General features: G+C 43.9%; 2 protein-coding genes across 2 annotated transcripts in view; one reads left to right on the forward strand and one right to left on the reverse strand.

Annotated features, from left to right (window-relative positions):
- The window catches only part of SMG6 (SMG6 nonsense mediated mRNA decay factor), a 444,365-nt gene extending 425,747 nt beyond the window's left edge, over nucleotides 1–18,618 (reverse strand). Inside the window, exon 1 of the mRNA XM_068270085.1 lies at nucleotides 18,480–18,618. Within this exon, the coding sequence (XP_068126186.1) occupies nucleotides 18,480–18,564 (85 nt within the window). The 5' untranslated portion in view covers nucleotides 18,565–18,618. The remainder of the gene's footprint in view (nucleotides 1–18,479) is intronic.
- SRR (serine racemase) overlaps nucleotides 18,532–20,276 on the forward strand; it is a 35,715-nt gene continuing 33,970 nt past the window's right edge. The window contains exon 1 of the mRNA XM_068270088.1: nucleotides 18,532–18,804. The gene's annotated coding sequence lies outside the window, so the exon portion shown is untranslated. The remainder of the gene's footprint in view (nucleotides 18,805–20,276) is intronic.

A 20,276-nucleotide genomic window follows, 5' to 3' on the forward strand; every position in this document is an offset into this window, starting at 1 on the left:
AATGAGCAGACTACACAGGAGGTAAGTATGAGAGGTGTATGTTTATTTTCACTTTTACATTTTCAGTTCATGTTTAACTCAACTGGCTGCATGCTTATTCCTGTTGTCACACTCACACTACTGAAGTAACTGTTACTGTCAGTAAGCAGAAGCCTTTTTTATTATTATTATTTTTTTTTATTTTTTTTTTGGGGGGGGGGGGGGGATAATAAATAGAAGACAGGCTATATATTCCTCTCACTTTAGGTATCATTTATAGGAAGCCTGCATTGGAGTGGACCTAAGAAATTTAACTAAAGCCAAGCCACAGATGATTAGTATTCAATAATACAAGATAAGCCAAATCCTTATTTCTGCTGGAATTTTCAATACCTGGAAGTGGCATTGCAGGGACTCAACACAGAAGACATCTTTTATCAACACCACTGCAGCTTAAAGTGAACCTCCGGACTAAAAATCTACTCCGCAGGACTGAAAAGGCTTGGTGTTTAATAGTTTCACAGCGTCAGAACTGTTTCTTACCAAAGCATCATTTTTAGCTGCATTTTTTTGCTAAGCTCCACCCATCAAAGAAAAAAAGCCCAGGCTTTTTCCCTGATGCTGTGCAGAGCATGATGGGATTTCCTATGTTGTTGTTCACGTTGCCTAGCAACTGGGAGAGGTGCTCAGGACAGTTGGAACTGTGTCTCATGCTCCCTGTCACCTCCTTTCAACCAAAAAGATGGCTGCCATCATGAAATCAAACATTTGCCTGTTCTTTTAAAAAAGTGTGGGTAAGAGATTATATTACCCATTTTAATTACATGACTAATGTAACAAAATGACAGTATGTTTGTTTAGGCTGGAGTTCCTCTTTAACAGGGCTGTGGAGTCGGCACAAAAATCCACCGACTCCTCAGTTTAGGATTCCACCGACTCCGACTCCTCTAATTTGAATATTACAATCTTGTTGATTGAAAGTATGTAACATGAAATTCGTCTCTTAACTGCCAACGCTTAGGAATTTTAAAAGACAACTGAAGTGAGAAGGATATGGAGACTGCCATATTTATTCCCTTTAGTCATAGGCTAAAACTAGTCCTTGGTAAGAGTACTTGTAGAAGGTACAGACCGGAACAAAGACCATCTATCAGGCCCTAGGCAATGTGACTGTGGGTACATGTAAGAGTGATGTGCAGGTACTCTGCAGGGGAATAAGGAGATTCTTCCTCTATTACACATTCTTCATGCACAATCTGAACCAGGTTTATGGGTGATAGACAACACCTCTGTGTTCAATGTGCACAACATTCTCAGTGGATTCCCTGCAGCTCTGTGGAGAGTGCATATGTAGAGTATAGTACTACTGTGTAACAAAGCAAACCTGAGACAAATGAAATTAAAGTTTTATACATACCTGGGGCTTCCTCTAGCCCCCTTCAGGCTAATCAGTCCCTCGCTGTCCTCCTCCGCCACCTGGATCTTCTGCTCTGAGTCCAGGTACTTGAGCCAGTCTGGCGTAGTGCGCATGCACACACTCCGCCGCTGAGAGCGTACTACACCAGCGCAGCACTTTTGCGCAGGTGCATAACGCTCCTGGCTGTGGAAGCGGCATGCGGCCGGACTGCGCTGACTGGCTGAATTACCAGGACTCATAGCAGAAGATCCAGGTGGTGGAGGAGGACAGTGAGGGACTGATTAGCCTGAAGGGGGCTGGAGGAAGCCCCAGGTATGTATAAAACTTTTCATCCTTCTCAGGTACCATTTAATTCGTAGTCACCAAACCACATTTTAACAACATATCAAATTATTTGATTTCATGAGCAAAGAGAGTGCACATATTTGCATAAATCAGCATCAACGCAGAATTATTTCCATCTCATTGACCATCTCTATTAGCGACACGGCTACACATCAGGCTATATACTTACAGCATAGATAATATTTCGTATATATAAGAGATTCCTGTGTACACATCATATATACAGTCACAATCAGATGTGTATATCTGACTTTAAAATTACGGGGACTGCTTTATTGAAGTATGAACATGTAACTAATTTTGATTGGTTCATTTCATTTTTGTGGACTAAGCACAGCTATTACTGTATGTATAAATTATTTATGATGACTATCATCTGAGAAATAGAACATTTTATCTTATTTTCTATTTTAATTACAGTTTAAATTCGTTAGGAGTCGGAGTCGGTGCATTTTTTCCCGACTCCGACTCCAGGCACCCAAAATTGCCCCGACTCCACAGCCCTGCTCTTTAAGGCATGTACACAAGTCCAACATGCACACGAAGACCAACACAACAAACTGCACGGCCTGACGAAAAGCATGACCTGTATGTCCACACGTCTAGATGGCTAAATGACCAACTCATTTACTGTACATACAAGCAGAATGACGGACTATACATTTAAAACAAGTCCAAATCGTTCAAACGACTTGTGCACACGCACCAACTGCATGATATCAGACCAACATAAATCCGACAGTTGGATAGGGCAAACCGCCTGTTATCAGTCGCCCCTCAAGTTGTTTGCACGCCTACACATGCCCGTTTATCATCCACCAGACTAAAGTCAGACGATGATCAGGCTGCAGTTTGTTCCGTGTGTACTTAGCTTTAGCAAGCAAGACTCCCCAGGAGGTAATCTCACCACGAGTTTTATTGTTCCAGAGGCAGTTCCATCTCTTTTAAAGATGAACATCAAAAAGTACATGCAATCTTTACAGAACTGAACATGAAATATGGCAATTAGAAGGTTAAACTCTGAACAAATGAGGCTCTGACCACCCCTCCATTGCTCCCAATCTGTGCTCTGTGTTCTCACTGGGGAGAATCCCTTCACTCGCTTCCGCTGACCAACTGGATGCTAGCATGATCCCCAATGGTCCCCTGCACAGGAAACGGAGAGGCAGCAATAAAAACTTGGCAGAGGTTCCAACTCTTCCCCACTTTACGAGAAAACATTTTATTAGTTCAGCTTCACCCACAGGAATACAGGGAGCAATAAAAAAATCAGATTTAACCTTACTCTTGATGTCCAAAACTAAAAACATAGGTTTCGGCCAAAATCAGGATGTAACTTCAGGTACAGTATATATATATATATATATATATATATATATATATATATATATATATATATATATATATATATATATATATATATATATATATATATATATATATATATATATATATATATATATATATATATATATATATATATATATATATATAAAAAAAATAAAACAGCAAAAATATCAAGAAGCTATACAACGAAGTGCATCATTTTGAAGGTACAGGTGCCACATGCAGATACCTTGGAAGATACTTAGATTTTTTTTTTTTTGGGGGGGGGGGGGGGGGGATGCACTTTGGAAAGCAAACAGATAACTTTTGTGCACAAGTACAAGACCAGACAAATGACATATCATGCTTTTCTCCTGGTGGACTCAAAGCGCAACAGCCACAAAGACGCGCTCCATAGGCAGTTAGGGAGTCTTGCCCTACAATTCTTGAAAAAATTTGGTCTGAATTTTCCAACATGTCCAATGGAGGAAAAAAAACTATGGGAAATTCGATTGTATTTCTGGATCAAAAAACAAATATTGGCTTTCAATTTTTCGGGACAACCTGTCATATTTTTTGAATTGGTGTAAAACTGGATCTTTTAATTGTATGGATTGTGGCCACCTTAAAAATTCCCACATGATGAGTTGGACTAGTCCAAAACCTGTTGGTTGTTAGGCCACATACAGACATCAGACCATGGTCTTTGGAAAATGAAAGATCACAGACCAATCTTACCACCCTTCCTGTAGTATAAGAGCCATACTCTACACAGTCTTTTCTATGGAGCTGAACTCCCCATCAGAAAAAAATCTTTGCAAGATGCTGCACACACAGATGCTGTACAGACACAAAAGATCAGTATCTGCAAAAGATCTGTTCCTGCCAAAAATCCATTCCTGCAAATTGCAATGATAGTCTATGAGATCTGCAGATCATCATACACACATGATTTAACTGACATTCATCTGCAGATCAGATCCACCAGGATGGATTTTCAGATCTGCAGATCTGCAGATGAATGTCAGTTAAATCATGTGTGTATGATGATCTGCAGATCTCATAGACTATCATTGCAATTTGCAGGAATGGATTTTTGGCAGGAACAGATCTTTTGCAGATACTGATCTTTTGTGTCTGTACAGCATCTGTGTGTGCAGCATCTTGCAAAGATTTTTTTCTGATGGGGAGTTCAGCTCCATAGAAAAGACTGTGTAGAGTATGGCTCTTATACTACAGGAAGGGTGGTAAGATTGGTCTGTGATCTTTCATTTTCCAAAGACTATGGTCTGATGTCTGTATGTGGCCTAAGATTTACAGCAAACCTGAAATGAAAATTAAAAGTCAAAATAAACACACGTGATACTTCCCTCGCGTGTAATCTACTCATCAATCTCTTTCTCCTCTCCTGCGTCCTGTTTGCCCCGTCATCAATGAAATTCTTCGTCCTCCATTTTGAAAATGGCCATAACCCCAAAACAGCTTCCTGGTCAGCACACTGTTAAACTGTAATATCATCCACTTGAGCCATAGGGAAACATGGACATTACCTTGATCATCAGTTTTCTTTTCATGTTATAACTGACAGCAACTAATATTTCTGTCTGTGTGGAAGTGTCTCCTCTTCTTAGGGATCGGTTTGCTTTCTGTTTTCTGTAGCCTCAGGTTCACTTTAAGTGCCGGCCAAGCATGTAAAAACCTTGTCAGCTGTGTGGGAGCAAGCAATATGGTGTCTTCCTAACAATTCTCCCAGCCACCAATCAGCACTCACTGACCTATTTGCACAACAGCGAAACCCCCAGAGACATCTCTTCTCATCAAAAACAGCCATAGTGATCTCTCCCCACCCTCCCTAAGCAACAGTCACAGTGACCTCTTCCTACCCTACAGAAGCACCCACAATGACCTCTCTACCCAACACAACTTACAGTGACCTCTCCCTTCCCCAGCAACACCTACAGTGGCCTCTTCCTACCCCACAGAAGCACCCACAGTGACCTCTCTCCCCAGCAGCACCTACTGCGCTGACACACACACAACCAACACCCAAAGTGACTACTTCCAACCCCCTAGCAGCAGCCACAAAGGCCTCTCCCTTTCTACAGCAGCAGTCACAAAGAACCCCCCCCCCCCCAGCACCGACAGTGACCTCTTCCTAACCCCCACTAGCAGCCACAAATACCTCTCCCTCCACCCAGCTGCACCCTCAGTGTTCTCTCACTTCCTCCAGCAGCCCCCACAGCAACTTAGCCCTTCCCCTAGCAGCACCCACCAAACGTCTCTCTCTCTCCCCAACTGCAACCACATTGACCTGTCCCTCTCAGCAGCACACCACCCAGAGTGATCTCTCGCACTCAGCCACCAACCTTCCAGTAGCATCGAGGGTGACTAACCTCATATAGCCACTAACCCTCCAGGAGTAACCAGTGTGAATTCTCCCACCTAGCAGCACCTACTGTGATCATAAAACAGACAGATGGAAGGCAGCACCGGAAAGCCAACTGTTGGAGCGTGCCAAGGCCCAACCGCAGTGCCTCCTGGGGAGCAGCAAGTCCACACAACGAAAAGGTCGGCACGCTCAAAATGTATTAAAGCTCTTTATTCAAAGTGCAAAAATGGCAGCAGGACAGACCGCTGTTTTGGAACTATGCCCTTCAACTGCATCAGCCATATGGATGATGCAGCTGAAGAAGGGCATAGTCCTGAAACAGCGGTCTGTCCTGCTGCCTTTTTTGCACTTTGAATAAAGAGATTTAATACATTTTAAGCGGTGCCGACCCTTTTCGTTGTGTGGACCTACTGTTATCAGACACCCCTAAGTAGCACCTAGTGTGCTCTACTTCCCTCCCACCGACATCATTCAGTGTGGTGTGTACATACCATTAGTACAGTAGAATCTCAGTTATCCAGCATGCTGGATAAGTGTGCTCTCTGGTTGCTTGAGACTCAATGTTAACAATAGGTCTAGGTAATACAATACAGTACAATAGCCCACTCTATATACATACCCTCAACTCTGTATTAAATGTTAAAATACAGTAATTGAAAGTTTTTTAACCTTGGGGGAACCATGGAACCCGGTCTTTAAGCAGAGCAGAGCCCATAAACAGCCTAATATGCTGGCCTTCACCAATATACTGCCGATGCTTTTTGCTGATTGGTTAAGACTGCTGGTTAGTTGAGTTCCAGATAACCACGATTCTACTGTATTTGACTTTTGTTTGAAATATTATTATCATACTTTATAGGCTCGCAGTCTGTGTGTGGGACACCTTGATGGGCGATGTATATCTATACTTCCAATTGCTACTGTCTTTTTACCAATTTTGTGCAATAAATCTTTACCATTGCTTCTGTTGAAGTTGGGATTGGACTGTTCACTAGCTACGTAGAGGCACAGTACTTGTGAAGGCAATAGCACATATAGTGGTCAACATCCCTGTGATGAGTGCAGGGAATTGCACCTTTCTTGAAGATTTGAGTCATGTCACTAATGTTAGGTAACCATCAGCTACAGTCCTGGCCAAAAGTTGAGACAATATTGGAAATTAGAAAAGTTGGTGCTTAAGTTTTTATAATAGCAATTTGCATATACTCCAGAATGGTATGAAGAGTGTTCAGATGAATTGCATAGTCCTTCTTTGCCATGAAAATTAACTGAATCCCCCCCCCAAAAAAAAAAAAAAAAAAATTTCCACTGCATTTCATTGCTGTCATTAACCACTTGCCGACCGCCTACTTCATATTGGCGGCGGCAAAGTGGCAGCCCCAGGACCACGTAATGCAGATTGGCGTCAGGTCCTGGGGCACTCTCTGGCCGGGGATCGCGCGCTGGGATGCGCGCGCATCCACCGGCAATAGGCTCCGCCCACCCGCGACATCAACCCGCCGGCCAATCGGAAGCGCCGGCGGGTTGTTAACCCCGCGATCGCCGCTACAAAGTGTATAATACACTTTGTAATGTATACAAAGTGTATTATACAGGCTGCCTCCTGCCCTGGTGGTCCCAGTGTCCGAGGGACCACCAGGGCAGGCTGCAGCCACCCTAGTCTGCACCCAAACACACTGATCTGCCCCCCCCTGCCCCCTGATCGCCCACAGTACCCCTCAGACCCCCCCCTGCCCACCCCCCAGACCACCATTTGCACACAATCACCCCCCTAATCACCCATCAATCACTCCCTGTCACTATCTGTCAGCGCTATTTTTTTTTTTAGTCCCTAAACTGCCCCCTGCTCCCTCCTGATCACCCCCCCACCCCTCAGATTCTCCCCAGACCCCCCCAGACCCTCCCCCCCCTGTGTACTGTATGCATCTATCCCCCCTGATCAACTGTCAATCACCCGTCAATCACCCCCTGTCACTGCCACTCATCAATCAGCCCCTAACCTGCCCCTTGCGGGCAATCTGATCACCCACCCACACCAATAGATCGCCCGCAGATCCGACATCAGATCACCTCCCAAATCCATCGTTTACATCTATTCTCTCCTCTAAACACCCACTAATTACCCATCAATCACCCATCAATCACCCCCTATCACCACCTGTCACTGTTACCCATCAGATTAGACCCTTGCGGGCACCCAATCGCCCGCCCACACACTCAGATTGCCCTCAACCCCCCCCCCTTATCGATTCGCCAGTGCATTATTTACATCCGTTCTTCCCTGTAATAACCCACTGATCACCTGTCAATCACCCCCTGTCACTGCCACCCATCAATCACCCCGTCACTGCCACCCATCAATCAGCCCCTAACCTGCCCCTTGCGGGCAATCTGATCACCCACCCACACCAATAGATCGCCCGCAGATCCGACATCAGATCACCTCCCAAATCCATCGTTTACATCTATTCTCTCCTCTAAACACCCACTAATTACCCATCAATCACCCCCTATCACCACCTGTCACTGTTACCCATCAGATTAGACCCTTGCGGGCACCTAATCGCCCGCCCACACGCTCAGATTGCCCTCAAACCCCCCCTTATCGATTCGTCAGTGCATTATTTACATCCGTTCTTCCCTGTAATAACCCACTGATCACCTGTCAATCACCCCCTGTCACTGCCACCCATCAATCACCCCCTGTCACTGCCACCCATCAATCAGCCCCTAACCTGCCCCTTGCGGGCAATCTGATCACCCACCCACACCAATAGATCGCTCGCAGATCCGACATCAGATCACCTCCCAAGCGCAGTGTTTACATCTATTCTCTCCTCTAAACACCCACTAATTACCCATCAATCACCCCCTATCACCACCTGTCACTGTTACCCATCAGATTAGACCCTAATCTGCCCCTTGCGGGCACCCAATCACCCGCCCACACGCTCAGATTGCCCTCAGACCCCCCCCTTATCAATTCGCCAGTGCAATATTTACATCTGTTATTCCCTGTAATAACCCACTGATCACCTGTCAATCACCCATCAATCACCCCCTGTCACTGCCACCCATCAATCACCCCCTGTCACTGCCACCCATCAATCAGCCCCTAACCTGCCCCTTGCGGGCAATCTGATCACCCACCCACACCAATAGATCGCCCGCAGATCCGACATCAGATCACCTCCCAAGTGCAGTGTTTACATCTCTTCTCTCCTCTAAACACCCACTAATTACCCATCAATCACCCCCTATCACCACCTGTCACTGTTACCCATCAGAATAGACCCTAATCTGCCCCTTGCGGGCACCCAATCACCCGCCCACACCTCAGAACGCCCTCAGACCCCAGCCCTGATCACCTCGCTAGTGCATTGCTTGCATCTATTTCCCCCCTCTAATCACACCTTGAGACACCCATAAATCACCTCCTGCCACCCCCTAGCACACCTACCCATCAGATCAGGCCCTAATTTGCCCCGTGTGGGCTCCTGATCACTCGGCCAAACCCTCAGATCCCCCTCAGACCCCCTTCCGATCACCTCCCCAGTGCATTGATTGCATCTATTTTCCCCTCTAACCGCCCCCTGAGACACCCATCAATCACCTCCTGTCACCCCCCTAGCACTCCTATCCATCAGATCAGGCCCAATACATCCTGTCATCTAAGAGGCCACCCTGCTTATGACCGTTTCCACAAAATTTGCCCTCTCATAGACCACCTGTCATCAAAATTTGCAGATGCTTATACCCCTGAACAGTCATTTTGAGAAATTTGGTTTCCAGACTACTCACAGTTTTGGGCCCGTAAAATGCCAGGGCAGTATAGGAACCCCACAAGTGACCCCATTTTAGAAAGAAGACACCCCAAGGTATTCTGTTAGGTGTATGATGAGTTCATAGAAGATTTTATTTTTTGTCAAAAGTTAGCGGAAATTGGATTTTTATTGTTTTTTTCACAAAGTGTCATTTTTCACTAACTTGTGACAAAAAATAAAATCTTCTATGAACTCACCATACCCCTAACGGAATACCTTGGGGTGTCGTCTTTCTAAAATGGGGTCACTTGTGGGGTTCCTATACTGCCCTGGCATTTTAGGGGCCCTAAACCGTGGGGAGTAGTCTAGAAAACAAATGCCTCAAAATGACCTGTGAATAGGACGTTGGGCCCCTTAGCGCACCTAGGCTGCAAAAAAGTGTCACACATGTAGTATCGCCGTACTCAGGAGAAGTAGTATAATGTGTTTTGTGGTGTATTTTTACACATACCCATGCTGGGTGGGAGAAATCTCTCTGTAAATGGACAATTGTGTGTAAAAAAAATCAAAAATGTGTCATTTACAGAGATATTTCTCCCACCCAGCATGGTTATATGTAAAAATACACCACAAAACACATTATACTACTTCTTCTGAGTACGGCGATACCACATGTGTGACACTTTTTTGCAGCCTAACTGTGCTAAGGGGCCCAAAGTCCAATGAGTACCTTTAGGATTTCACAGGTCATTTTGAGACATTTGGGTTCAAGACGACTACTCACGGTTTAGGGCCCCTAAAATGCCAGGGCAGTATTGGAACCCCACAAATGACCCCATTCTAGAAAGAAGACACCCCAAGGTATTCCGTTAGGAGTATGGTGAGTTCATAGAAGATTTTATTTTTTGTCACAAGTTAGCGGAAATTGATATGTATTGTTTTTTTTTTTCACAAAGTGTCATTTTCCGCTAACTTGTGACAAAAAAAAAATCTTCTATGAACTCACCATACCCCTAACGGAATACCTTGGGGTGTCTTCATTCTAAAATGGGGTCACTTGTGGGGTTCCTATACTGCCCTGGCATTTTAGGGGCCCTAAACCATGAGGAGTAGTCTAGAATCCAAATGCCTCAAAATGACCTGTGAATAGGACGTTAGGCCCCTTAGCGCACCTAGGTTGCAAAAAAGTGTCACACATGTGGTATCGCCGTACTCAGAAGAAGTAGTATAATGTGTTTTGAGGTGTATTTTTATACATACCCATGCTGGGTGGGAGAAATCTCTCTGTAAATGGACAATTGTGTGTAAAAAAAAATCAAATAATTGTCATTTACAGAGATATTTCTCCCACCTAGCATCTGTATGTGTAAAAATACACCCCAAAACACATTATACTACTTCTCCTGAGTACGGCGGTACCACATGTGTGGCACTTTCTTGCACCCTAAGTGCGCTAAGGGGCCCAAAGTCCAATGAGTACCTTTAGGATTTCACAGGTCATTTTGCGACATTTGGTTTCAAGACTACTCCTGACGGTTTAGGGCCCCTAAAATGCCAGGGCAGTATAGGAACCCCACAAATGACCCCATTTTAGAAAGAAGACACCCCAGGGTATTCCGTTAGGAGTATGGTGAGTTCATAGAAGATTTTATTTTTGTCACAAGTTAGCAGAAAATGACACTTTGTGAAAAAAAAAACTATTAAAATCAATTTCCGCTAACTTGTGACAAAAAAAAAAAAATCTTCTATGAACTCACCATCCTCCTAATGGAATACCTTGGGGTGTCTTCCTAAAATGGGGTAATTTGTGGGATTCCTATACTGTCCTGGCATTTTAGGGGCCCTAAACCGTGAGGAGCAGTCTTGAAACGAAATTTCTCAAAATGACCTGTGAAATCCTAAAGGTACTCATTGGACTTTGGGCCCCTTAGCGCAGTTAGGGTGCAAAAAAGTGCCACACATGTGGTATCGCCGTACTCAGGAGAAGTAGTATAATGTGTTTTGGGGTGTATTTTTCCACATACCCATGCTGAGTGGGAGAAATATCTCTATAAATTGACAATTGTGTGTTAAAAAAAGAAAACAATTGTCATTTACGGAGATATTTCTCCCACCCAGCATGGGTATGTGTAAAAATACACCCCAAAACACATTATACTACTTCTCCTGAGTACGGCAATACCACATGTGTGGCACTTTTTTGCAGCCTAACTGCGCTAAGGGGCCCAAAGTCCAATGAGCATCTTTAGGCTTTACAGGGGTGCTTACAATTAGGCACCCCCCAAAATGCCAGGACAGTGAACACACCCCACAAATGACCCCATTTTGGAAAGTAGACACTTCAAGGTATTCAGAGAGGAGCATAGTGAGTCCGTGGCAGAGTTCATTTTTTTTTGTCGCAAGTTAGAAGAAATGGAAACTTTTTTTTTTTTTTTTTTTTGTTACAAAGTGTCATTTTCCGCTAACTTGTGACAAAAAATAAAATCTTCTATGAACTCACCATGCCTCTTACTGAATACTTTGGGATGTCTTCTTTCCAAAATGGGGTCATTTGGGGGGGATTTGTACTATCCTGGAATTTTAGCCCCTCATGAAACCTGACAGGTGCGCAGAAAAGTCAGAGATGCTTGAAAATGGGAAAATTCACTTTTGGCACCATAGTTTGTAAACGCTATAACTTTTACCCAATCCAATAAATATACACTGAATGGGTTTTTTTTTATCAAAGACATGTAGCAGAATAACTTTCGCGCTCAAATGTATAGGAAATTTTACTTTATTTGAAAAATGTCAGCACAGAAAGTTAAAAAAGTCATTTTTTTGACAAAATTCATGTCTTTTTTGATGAATATAATAAAAACTAAAACTCGCAGCAGCAATCAAATAGCACCGAAAGAAAGCTGTATTAGTGACAAGAAAAGGAGGTAGAATTCATTTAGGTGGTAGGTTGTATGACTGAGCAATAAACCGTGAAAGCTGCAGTGGTCCGAATGGAAAAAAAGGCTCTGGTCCTTAAGGGGTTTTATGACTGCAGTCCTTAAGTGGTTAAAGGACCTGCTGAGATCATTTCAGTAATAGTCTTGTTAACTCAGGTAAGAATGTTGATGAGCACAAGGCTGGAGATCGTTATGTAAGGCTGATTGGGTTAGAATGGCAGACTTGACATGTTAAAAAGGAGGGTGATGCTTGAAATCATTGATCTTCCATTGTTAACCATGGTGACCAGCAAAGAAACGTATGAAGCCATCATTGCATTGCATAAAAATGGCTTCACAGGCAAGGATGTTGTGGCTACTAAGATTGCACCTAAATCAATAATTTATAGGATCATAAAGAACTTCAAAAAAAAAAAAAAAAAAAAAAAGGGAGGTTCAATTCTTATAAAGAAGGCTTCAAAGCGTCCAAGAAAGTCCAGCAAGCGCCAGGATTGTCTCCTAAAGAGGATTCAGCTGCAGGATCGGAGTGCAACCACTGCAGAGGTTGCTCAGGAATGGCAGCAGGCAGGTGTGAGCGCATCTGCATGCACAGTGAGGCGAAGACTTTTGGAAGATGGCCTGGTTGTCAAGAAGGGCAGCAAAAGCCACTTCCCTCCCAAGTAAAAAAAAAATACAAAAAAAAAAAATTAGGGACAGATTGATCTTCTGCAGAAAGTATGGTGAATGGACTGCTGAGGACTGGGGCAAAGTCATATTCTCTGATGAAGTCCCTTTCCGATTAATTGGGGCATCTGGAGGTGAGCGCTACCATCAGTCCTGTGTCATGCCAAAAGTAAAGCAATCTAATGCTACGTACACACATGCGACAACGATCGTTCGTTGAGAACGACGAACGAACTTTTAATTGATAAAAGAACGACCTAAGTAAAGTTAGTTTTTAAATGTGTGTAACGATCTGATCGTTAGAACGAACGTTACATCTCGTAAAGCAACTATTGCGCTTAAAAATGAGAAGTTTCATGGAGAAATAGCGAAATGCGCATGTCAAGCCTAGTACGAACGACCGTTTCCAACGATGTACTACTTTTGCAAACGATCATCGTTGGAAAAAATCCGCCAAGCTAGATCGTTCGTTTTTAACGATCTAGCTCGTCCGTCAGACTTAATGATCGTTGGTTGCTTTTTTTTAAAACGATCGTCGTTTGAAACGACCGGGGAACGATCGTTTCAAACGACTATAGTCGCATGTGTGTACGCACCTTGAGACCATTCATGTGTGGGGTTGCTTCTCATCCAAGGGAGTGGGCTCACTCACAATTTTGCCCCCCAAAAAAAAAAAAAAAAAACACACAACACTGCCATGAATAAAGAATGGTATCAAAACATCCTCCAACAGCAACTTCTTCCAACAATCCAACAGTTTGGTGAAGAACAATGCATTTTCCAGCACGATGGAGCACCATAAGGCAAAAGTGATAACTAAGTGCCTCGGGGACCAAAACGTTTAAATTTTGGGTCCATGGCCTGGAAACTCCCCAGATCTTAATCACATTGAGAACTTGTGGTCATTCCTAAAGAGGCAGGTGGACAAACAAAAACCAACTAATTCTGAGAAACTCAAAGAAGTGATTATGAAAGAATGGGTTGCTGGGCCAACTCTGGCCCCTATCATCATGTGGTTTGTATGTGGTCTTTGCTTTTGTGTAGGATTCCTTTCTATACATAAAGTTGTTTGGTTCCTTACCAACCCTTTTCTCCCAGGAAAAATCTGAGAGAGAATAGATTATGATAGGGATATTCAACTATAAACATGATAGGAATAGAATTAGATTAGGATTACCTTGTGACTTAACTGTATATCACACCAACTTTTTGTCATGTCACACTGCATTGCAACCCCCGCCCCCCCCCCCCCCCCCTCATTTATCATTTTGCACAGGGGCCCGCTGTTGGCTGTGTCCACTCTTTTACTCACTGACTTCTCCCCTAGTAAATGTATTCACTGGTGAGGAGATGTACCGTATATACTCACATATAAGCCGACCCGCGTATAAGCCGAGGTACCTACTTTCCTCTTAGAAACCAGGGAAAAGTGATTGACTTGCATACAAGTCCCCTCCCCAATATAGCCCACTCCACAGTAGCCAGATGTGCCCCCAGTACAAGTCAGCACCCCTCTCTATAGCCAGATGTGCCACAAGGATGATACAGCTGTGTCTCAGGACACCACTACATGACATCATAGATATGAGACACAGCGATTGCCACACAGGAAGAATCCCCGTTCATTGCGCCGCTGACATGTTGCTTGCTTGCTCTGCTCCACAAGCCAGGGGACACAGGTAGTCTTGAGCAGCGCACTCTGCACACCATGTTACAGGGTATGGAGGACACAGACACAGCAGGGAGCCAGCTGGCAAGAGCAGGATTACTAGTGCAAGATTATACACTCCTCTGCCAGTAACAAAGCCTGCTCAACCATCCATTCTGCTCCACTGACTCGCATATAAACCGAGGGGGTAACTTTTCAGCACATTTTTTGTGCTGGAAAATTAGACTTATACGCGAGTATATACAGTATATTTTGTCAGCGATTTTTTTTTTTTTTTTTTTTTTGGGGGGGGGGGGTCATTCAGCAACATTGGGCATGATTCATTAAGCTTTTTCTCCTGTTTGTTTTCACCTTACCTGTGTCACAATTTTAAGCTCCCAAAGAGCAAAAATATAATATAATTAAGATAAGAAAAGTAATATTGAAATGAAGTGAATCAGGAACAACTTGCTTTGAGTGATTATTTTGCTTGTAAATGTGCTGAAGGATTATTTTTATTAATTAGGCGATAAATCATGTATGAGAAGTTTTGTGAATAGAGTCCATTGTAGTGGTGTGTGGGAAGGTTTTGTATTATCGCACAAGGTAAGGTGGGAGGAAGTGAAGTTAGGACACCGTTGAGGAGCGATTTAATGGCTCCCTGGAGTGTGTCTGTCTGTCTGGACAATAGGATAAAATAATCCTTGAGGACCTACATAGGTGAGTACACTGGATGTCTCAGTGGGTGAAAAAGGCCTTCAGCATTAGGGTGAGGGGGGGGGGGGTTCTCTTTAAATCTTTGGTCACTTATGACAATTTCAACAACAGTACCCAATGGTAATTCTACCGGATGAAAACAGGCCACCTCAAAAACAGATATGAATCCATCTCTACAGTAGACAAATCTAAATATTGTATTACTAGGTGAGTTTAACTATCAAAGCACACGCCCTCTGGCTCCTTGGAAGCACTGCCAAATGCATATTTTACATTTGAATACTCTCCTCACTATGTCATGCCTGTCCTAAGGTGAAGCACATGTACCATAGTCTATCAGCAGGCAGGGAAGGGCTATAGACTTATGTGGTTATTATAGTTCCTGCCAATCAAACAAAACTTCTCTAAGGGGGTGATGTGTATAGCATCTGCCAGCACTGGGTACAGGTGTAGAGAGGAATGAAGGGGGACACTGATGAGACCAGGTGGATATCAGAAGTGTGTACACTCACCTAAAGGACTATTAGGAACACCTGTTCAATTTCTCATTAATGCAATTATCTAATCAACCTATCACATGGCAGTTGCTTCAATGCATTTAGGGGAGTGGTCCTGGTCAAGACAATCTCCTGAACTCCAAACAATGTCAGAATGGGAAAGAAAGGTGATTTAACCACTTTATCCACCACTACAGTATATCTACGTCCTCTGTGACGTCATCTAAGCTACGAGTCAGTAGATACACGTCTTGTAGCAGAAGCAGTGCAGTGCAGGATTGGCCTTGCTCCTGTGCACATTTCTGGCACTATCTGATGCAGCACTAATTGGTGAACGGGAATGTTTCCTAAGCTAAGGAGATTGATTTTTACCATTAAAAAGACTTATTTTCTCAGTTCATAGTGAAAAATACACTCTGTAGCATTATTTCAGAATCAAATATCTTCACCATAAATTGTGACAGGAACATAATCTAAATGTTATGATAAGCGGTAAAAATAGCCAAACAAAATGTGTTTTTTTTATCTACAGTAGCACTTTTTATTTTTAAACTGAAATTGGTAAAACTGAGAAATGTGTTTTTTCTATTTTTTTTCTTAGTTTTTCCATTAAAATTCATAGAAAACAAAATAGTCTGAGGGGAAAAAATGGCATACAATGAAAGCCTAGTTTGTCTTAGTAAAAAAACAATATATATTTCATTTTTGTATCATAAGTAGGAATAAAGTTATTTCTGATTAAATAAACTTTTGTTTTTGATTAAATAAGGACATAGCTAAACTGTCAAAACTGCTCTGGTCCAGAAGTGGGAAACAAGGTCTGGATGCGAAGTAGTTAAGCAATTTTGAGCATGACATGGTTGTTGGTGCCAGAGGGGCCGGTCTGAGTATTTCACAATCTGCTCAGTTACTGGGCTTTTCACGCACAACCATTTCTAGGGTTTACATAGAATGGTGTGAAAAGGGAAAAACATCCAGTATGCAGCAGTCCAGTGGGCGAAAATGCCTGGTTGATGCTAGAGGTCAGAGGAGAATGGGCCGACTGATCCAAGCTGATAGAAGAGCAACATTGACTGAAATAACCACTCGTTACAACCGAGGCATGCAGCAAAACATTTGTGAAGCCACAACACGCACACATTAAACCTTGAGACGGATGGGCTACAACAGCAGAAGACCCCACCGGGAACCACTCATCTCCGCTACAAATAGGAAAGAGAGGCTACAATTTGCACAAGGTCACCAAAATTGGACAGTTGAAGACTGGAAAAATATTGCCTGGTCTAATGAGTCTCGATAGTCAGAATTTGGTGTAAACAGATTGAGAACATGGATCCATCATGCCTTGTTACCACTGTGCAGGCTGGTGATTGCGGTGTAATGGTGTGGGGGGATGTTTTCTTGGCACACTTTAGGCCCCTTAGTGCCAATTGGGCATCGTTTAAATGCCACGGGATATCTGAGCATTGTTTCTGACCATGTCCATCCCTTCATGACCACCATGTAGCCATCCTCTGATGGCTACTTCCAGCAGAATAATGCACCATATCACAAAGCTCGAATCATTTCAAATTGGTTTCTTGAACATGATAATGAGTTCACTGTACTAAAATGGCCCCCACAGTCACCAGATCTCAACCCAATAGAACATTTTTGGGATGTGATGGAATGGGAGCTTCGTGCCCTGGATGTGGATCCCACATATCTCCAACTGCAAGACGCTATCCTATCAATATGGGCCAACATTTCTAAAGAATGCTTTCAGCACCTTGTTGAATCAATGCCATGTAGAATTAAGGCAGTTCTGAAGGCAAAAGGGGGTCAAACGCCATATTAGACTGGTGTTCCTAATAATCCTTTAGGTGGGTGTATATCATCCTCCAGCACTGGGTACAGGTGTATGGTGAGATACTGATGAGACCAGATGGATGTCAGAAGCATGTATAGCAGGGCTGTGGGGTCGGTACATAAAATCATCTGACTCCAACTCCTCAGTTTATAAAACCTCCAACTCCAGGTACCCAAAATTGCTCAGACTCCTTGGTCTAATACTTACCACTACTGTGGATTTGGTACAAAAATCCTCAGACTCCGACTCAGTGTATGAAGCCTCCAACTCCAGGTACCCAAAATTGCTCCGACTCCGACTCCACAGCCCTGATGTATAGCATCGGCCAGCACTAAGTACAGGAGTACAGAGGGATGAAGGGGGACACTGATGATGTCAGGAGGATGTCAGAAGTGTGTATAGCATCCCCCAGCACTGAGTACAGGGGAACACTGATGAGAGTGAGTGAGTGAGTGAGTGAGTGAGTGAGTGAGTGAGCGTGCGTGCGTGCGTGCGTAGCATCCTCCAGCACAGAGTTAAGTGATATGAAGGGGATAACTGATGAGGCTAGTTGTATATACCTATGTATAGCATTCTCCAGCACAGGGGACAGGTGTACAGTGAGAGGAAGGGGGACACTGATAAGACCAGAGGGATGTCAAAAGTGTCTATAGCATCCCACAGCACCCGGTAAAGTAATATGAAGGGGAGCACTGATGAGACCAGTAGTATATAAGTATGTATATCATCCTCCAGCACAGGGCACAAGTGTACGGTGAGATGAGGGGGGAAATTAATCAGACCAGGAGATGTCAGAAGTATGTCTAGTATCCTCCAGCACAGGGTACAGCTGTAAAGTAGGCTGAAGGGGGACACTGTGAGGGGGCGTGTTCCTCAGAATGCTACAGGATCTCCGCATACAGCCCAGCAAGCAGGATAAACCTAGCGTGGCCACAACCAGGCCTCTTACCCGGACTTCTCGCGGGTTCTCCGGCTGCCAGCAGGTCCCGCAGCTCGGAGGCAGAGATCCTAACCCTCTCTAGAGTCGCCGCCATCTTCCCAGCGACCGCCAGGAATCAAAACAAGAAGTGAAGTCTGGAGCAACGGCAAGTCCGCTGGTCCAAACTATATGCGCGACACGTACGCTAAACAGAAGTGGCCACAGTGGAGTGCCGTGTGCTTGTGCGACGCGTGGGGGCAGCCATGTGCTTCTATGGACGCGCTATACAGCAGTAATCATAAAGAGAGCGATTTGTGTGATTGGTTCTCTGCGGCGCTGCCCGTGTAAATACAAGGTGAGACTGTAACTTATAATGTAGTAAGGTTATCAAAGTAGTGTAGATATGGAGCGTTTCGTTAAAAATGTAGGTGAAGGAAATAAAGTATCTATATTTAGGTTGTGATGATATTGAGGAGTTTCACTTGTATCTTCATGTACTGATAGTTCATACACATTGACATGTGTCATCGTTTGCATTCGGGTGCATCAACCCATCAATGATAATGACAGAAGAGTATACACCCTGAATATACTTTAGATAGTCCCTAATATTACATAGAAGTGGTAAGATAAGATTGTACAACAAACCTGTGTTAAAGGGGAACTAAAGAGAGGGGTATATGGAGGCTGCCATGTTTATTTCCTTTTAAGCAATACCAGTTTTCTGGCAGCCCTGCTGATCCTCTGCCTCTAATACTATTAGCCATAGCCCCTGAACATACATGCAGCAGATCAGGTGTTTCAGACTTTAACCCATTCGCGTTCCGTCGTTTTCACTTGAGAAATGTTCACCTCCCATTCATTAAAAATTAATTTGACTCGCACACCAGCAGGATAGATTGCATAAAGATTTGTATTAAATTGACAGAAACAATACTGTCCAGAGACAGAGACCTTGTAAAATACAACAATAGTGTACACTGGGTAACACTGGATACACAAGGGTTTTACAACACAATCCCCCTAGAGACACAGAGCCTACATAGACAGCAAAGTACATACGACAGCTAGTGGCATACAAAAAAGCAACTACACAATTAGTACAGTGCACATAGCAAGCATTGAGTAAGTGGCAATGTAATGTCCCATAGGGGTATAATACCCTGACAGCGCCGTTTCGGGGGGGTCCCTTCGTCAGAGGGTATCAGTTAGAGGCTCCAGAGGCTGCTGCAGTTGAATCCGGTTGTTGCAGAGATTAAATACATAGTGGCACAACAAGAACACGCCCGCAATGGACACCCGGGCCGGCCCGTCTGGCGTCAATGACGTCCCGCGGCGAGCGCCGCGTACGCCATGACGTCACTTCCGGTTCCGCCGATATCCGCCCAGCGCTGCCAGCCAGGTTGGAGTGGCTTAAGCCAACTCCAATATGGCCGACGCGCATGCGTGGGCGGAGATGGAGAACCAGGAAATCCACCATGGCTCACTAAAACTGCTAGGGGCAAACGGTGGTCTAAAAACATCGTCCAAAGTGCGGGTCTTGACAGGAGGAAATAGGTGTCCATTATCCAGCGGCGTGTGCAGTGCCATCTAGTGGTATAAACAAAATACACATAAGTAAATACAAAAGGGGAAATAATTAAATCCCTTAAAGGGAAAAGGAGCACTAAAAGTATCAGCAAAGTTAAACTAGGTGCAAGAAAGCACCAGCAATGAGACACGACATGTGTTGGACTACCCATACACTGGGACAAGCAGAGAGCAAACCAGGAACACCAACAACAGTATATAAACCCACTTATTTAAGGAAAGGGACCAGACTAGTGT

This window comes from Hyperolius riggenbachi, chromosome 2 (assembly GCF_040937935.1).
Source record: "Hyperolius riggenbachi isolate aHypRig1 chromosome 2, aHypRig1.pri, whole genome shotgun sequence".
NCBI classification, from domain to species: domain Eukaryota; kingdom Metazoa; phylum Chordata; class Amphibia; order Anura; family Hyperoliidae; genus Hyperolius; species Hyperolius riggenbachi.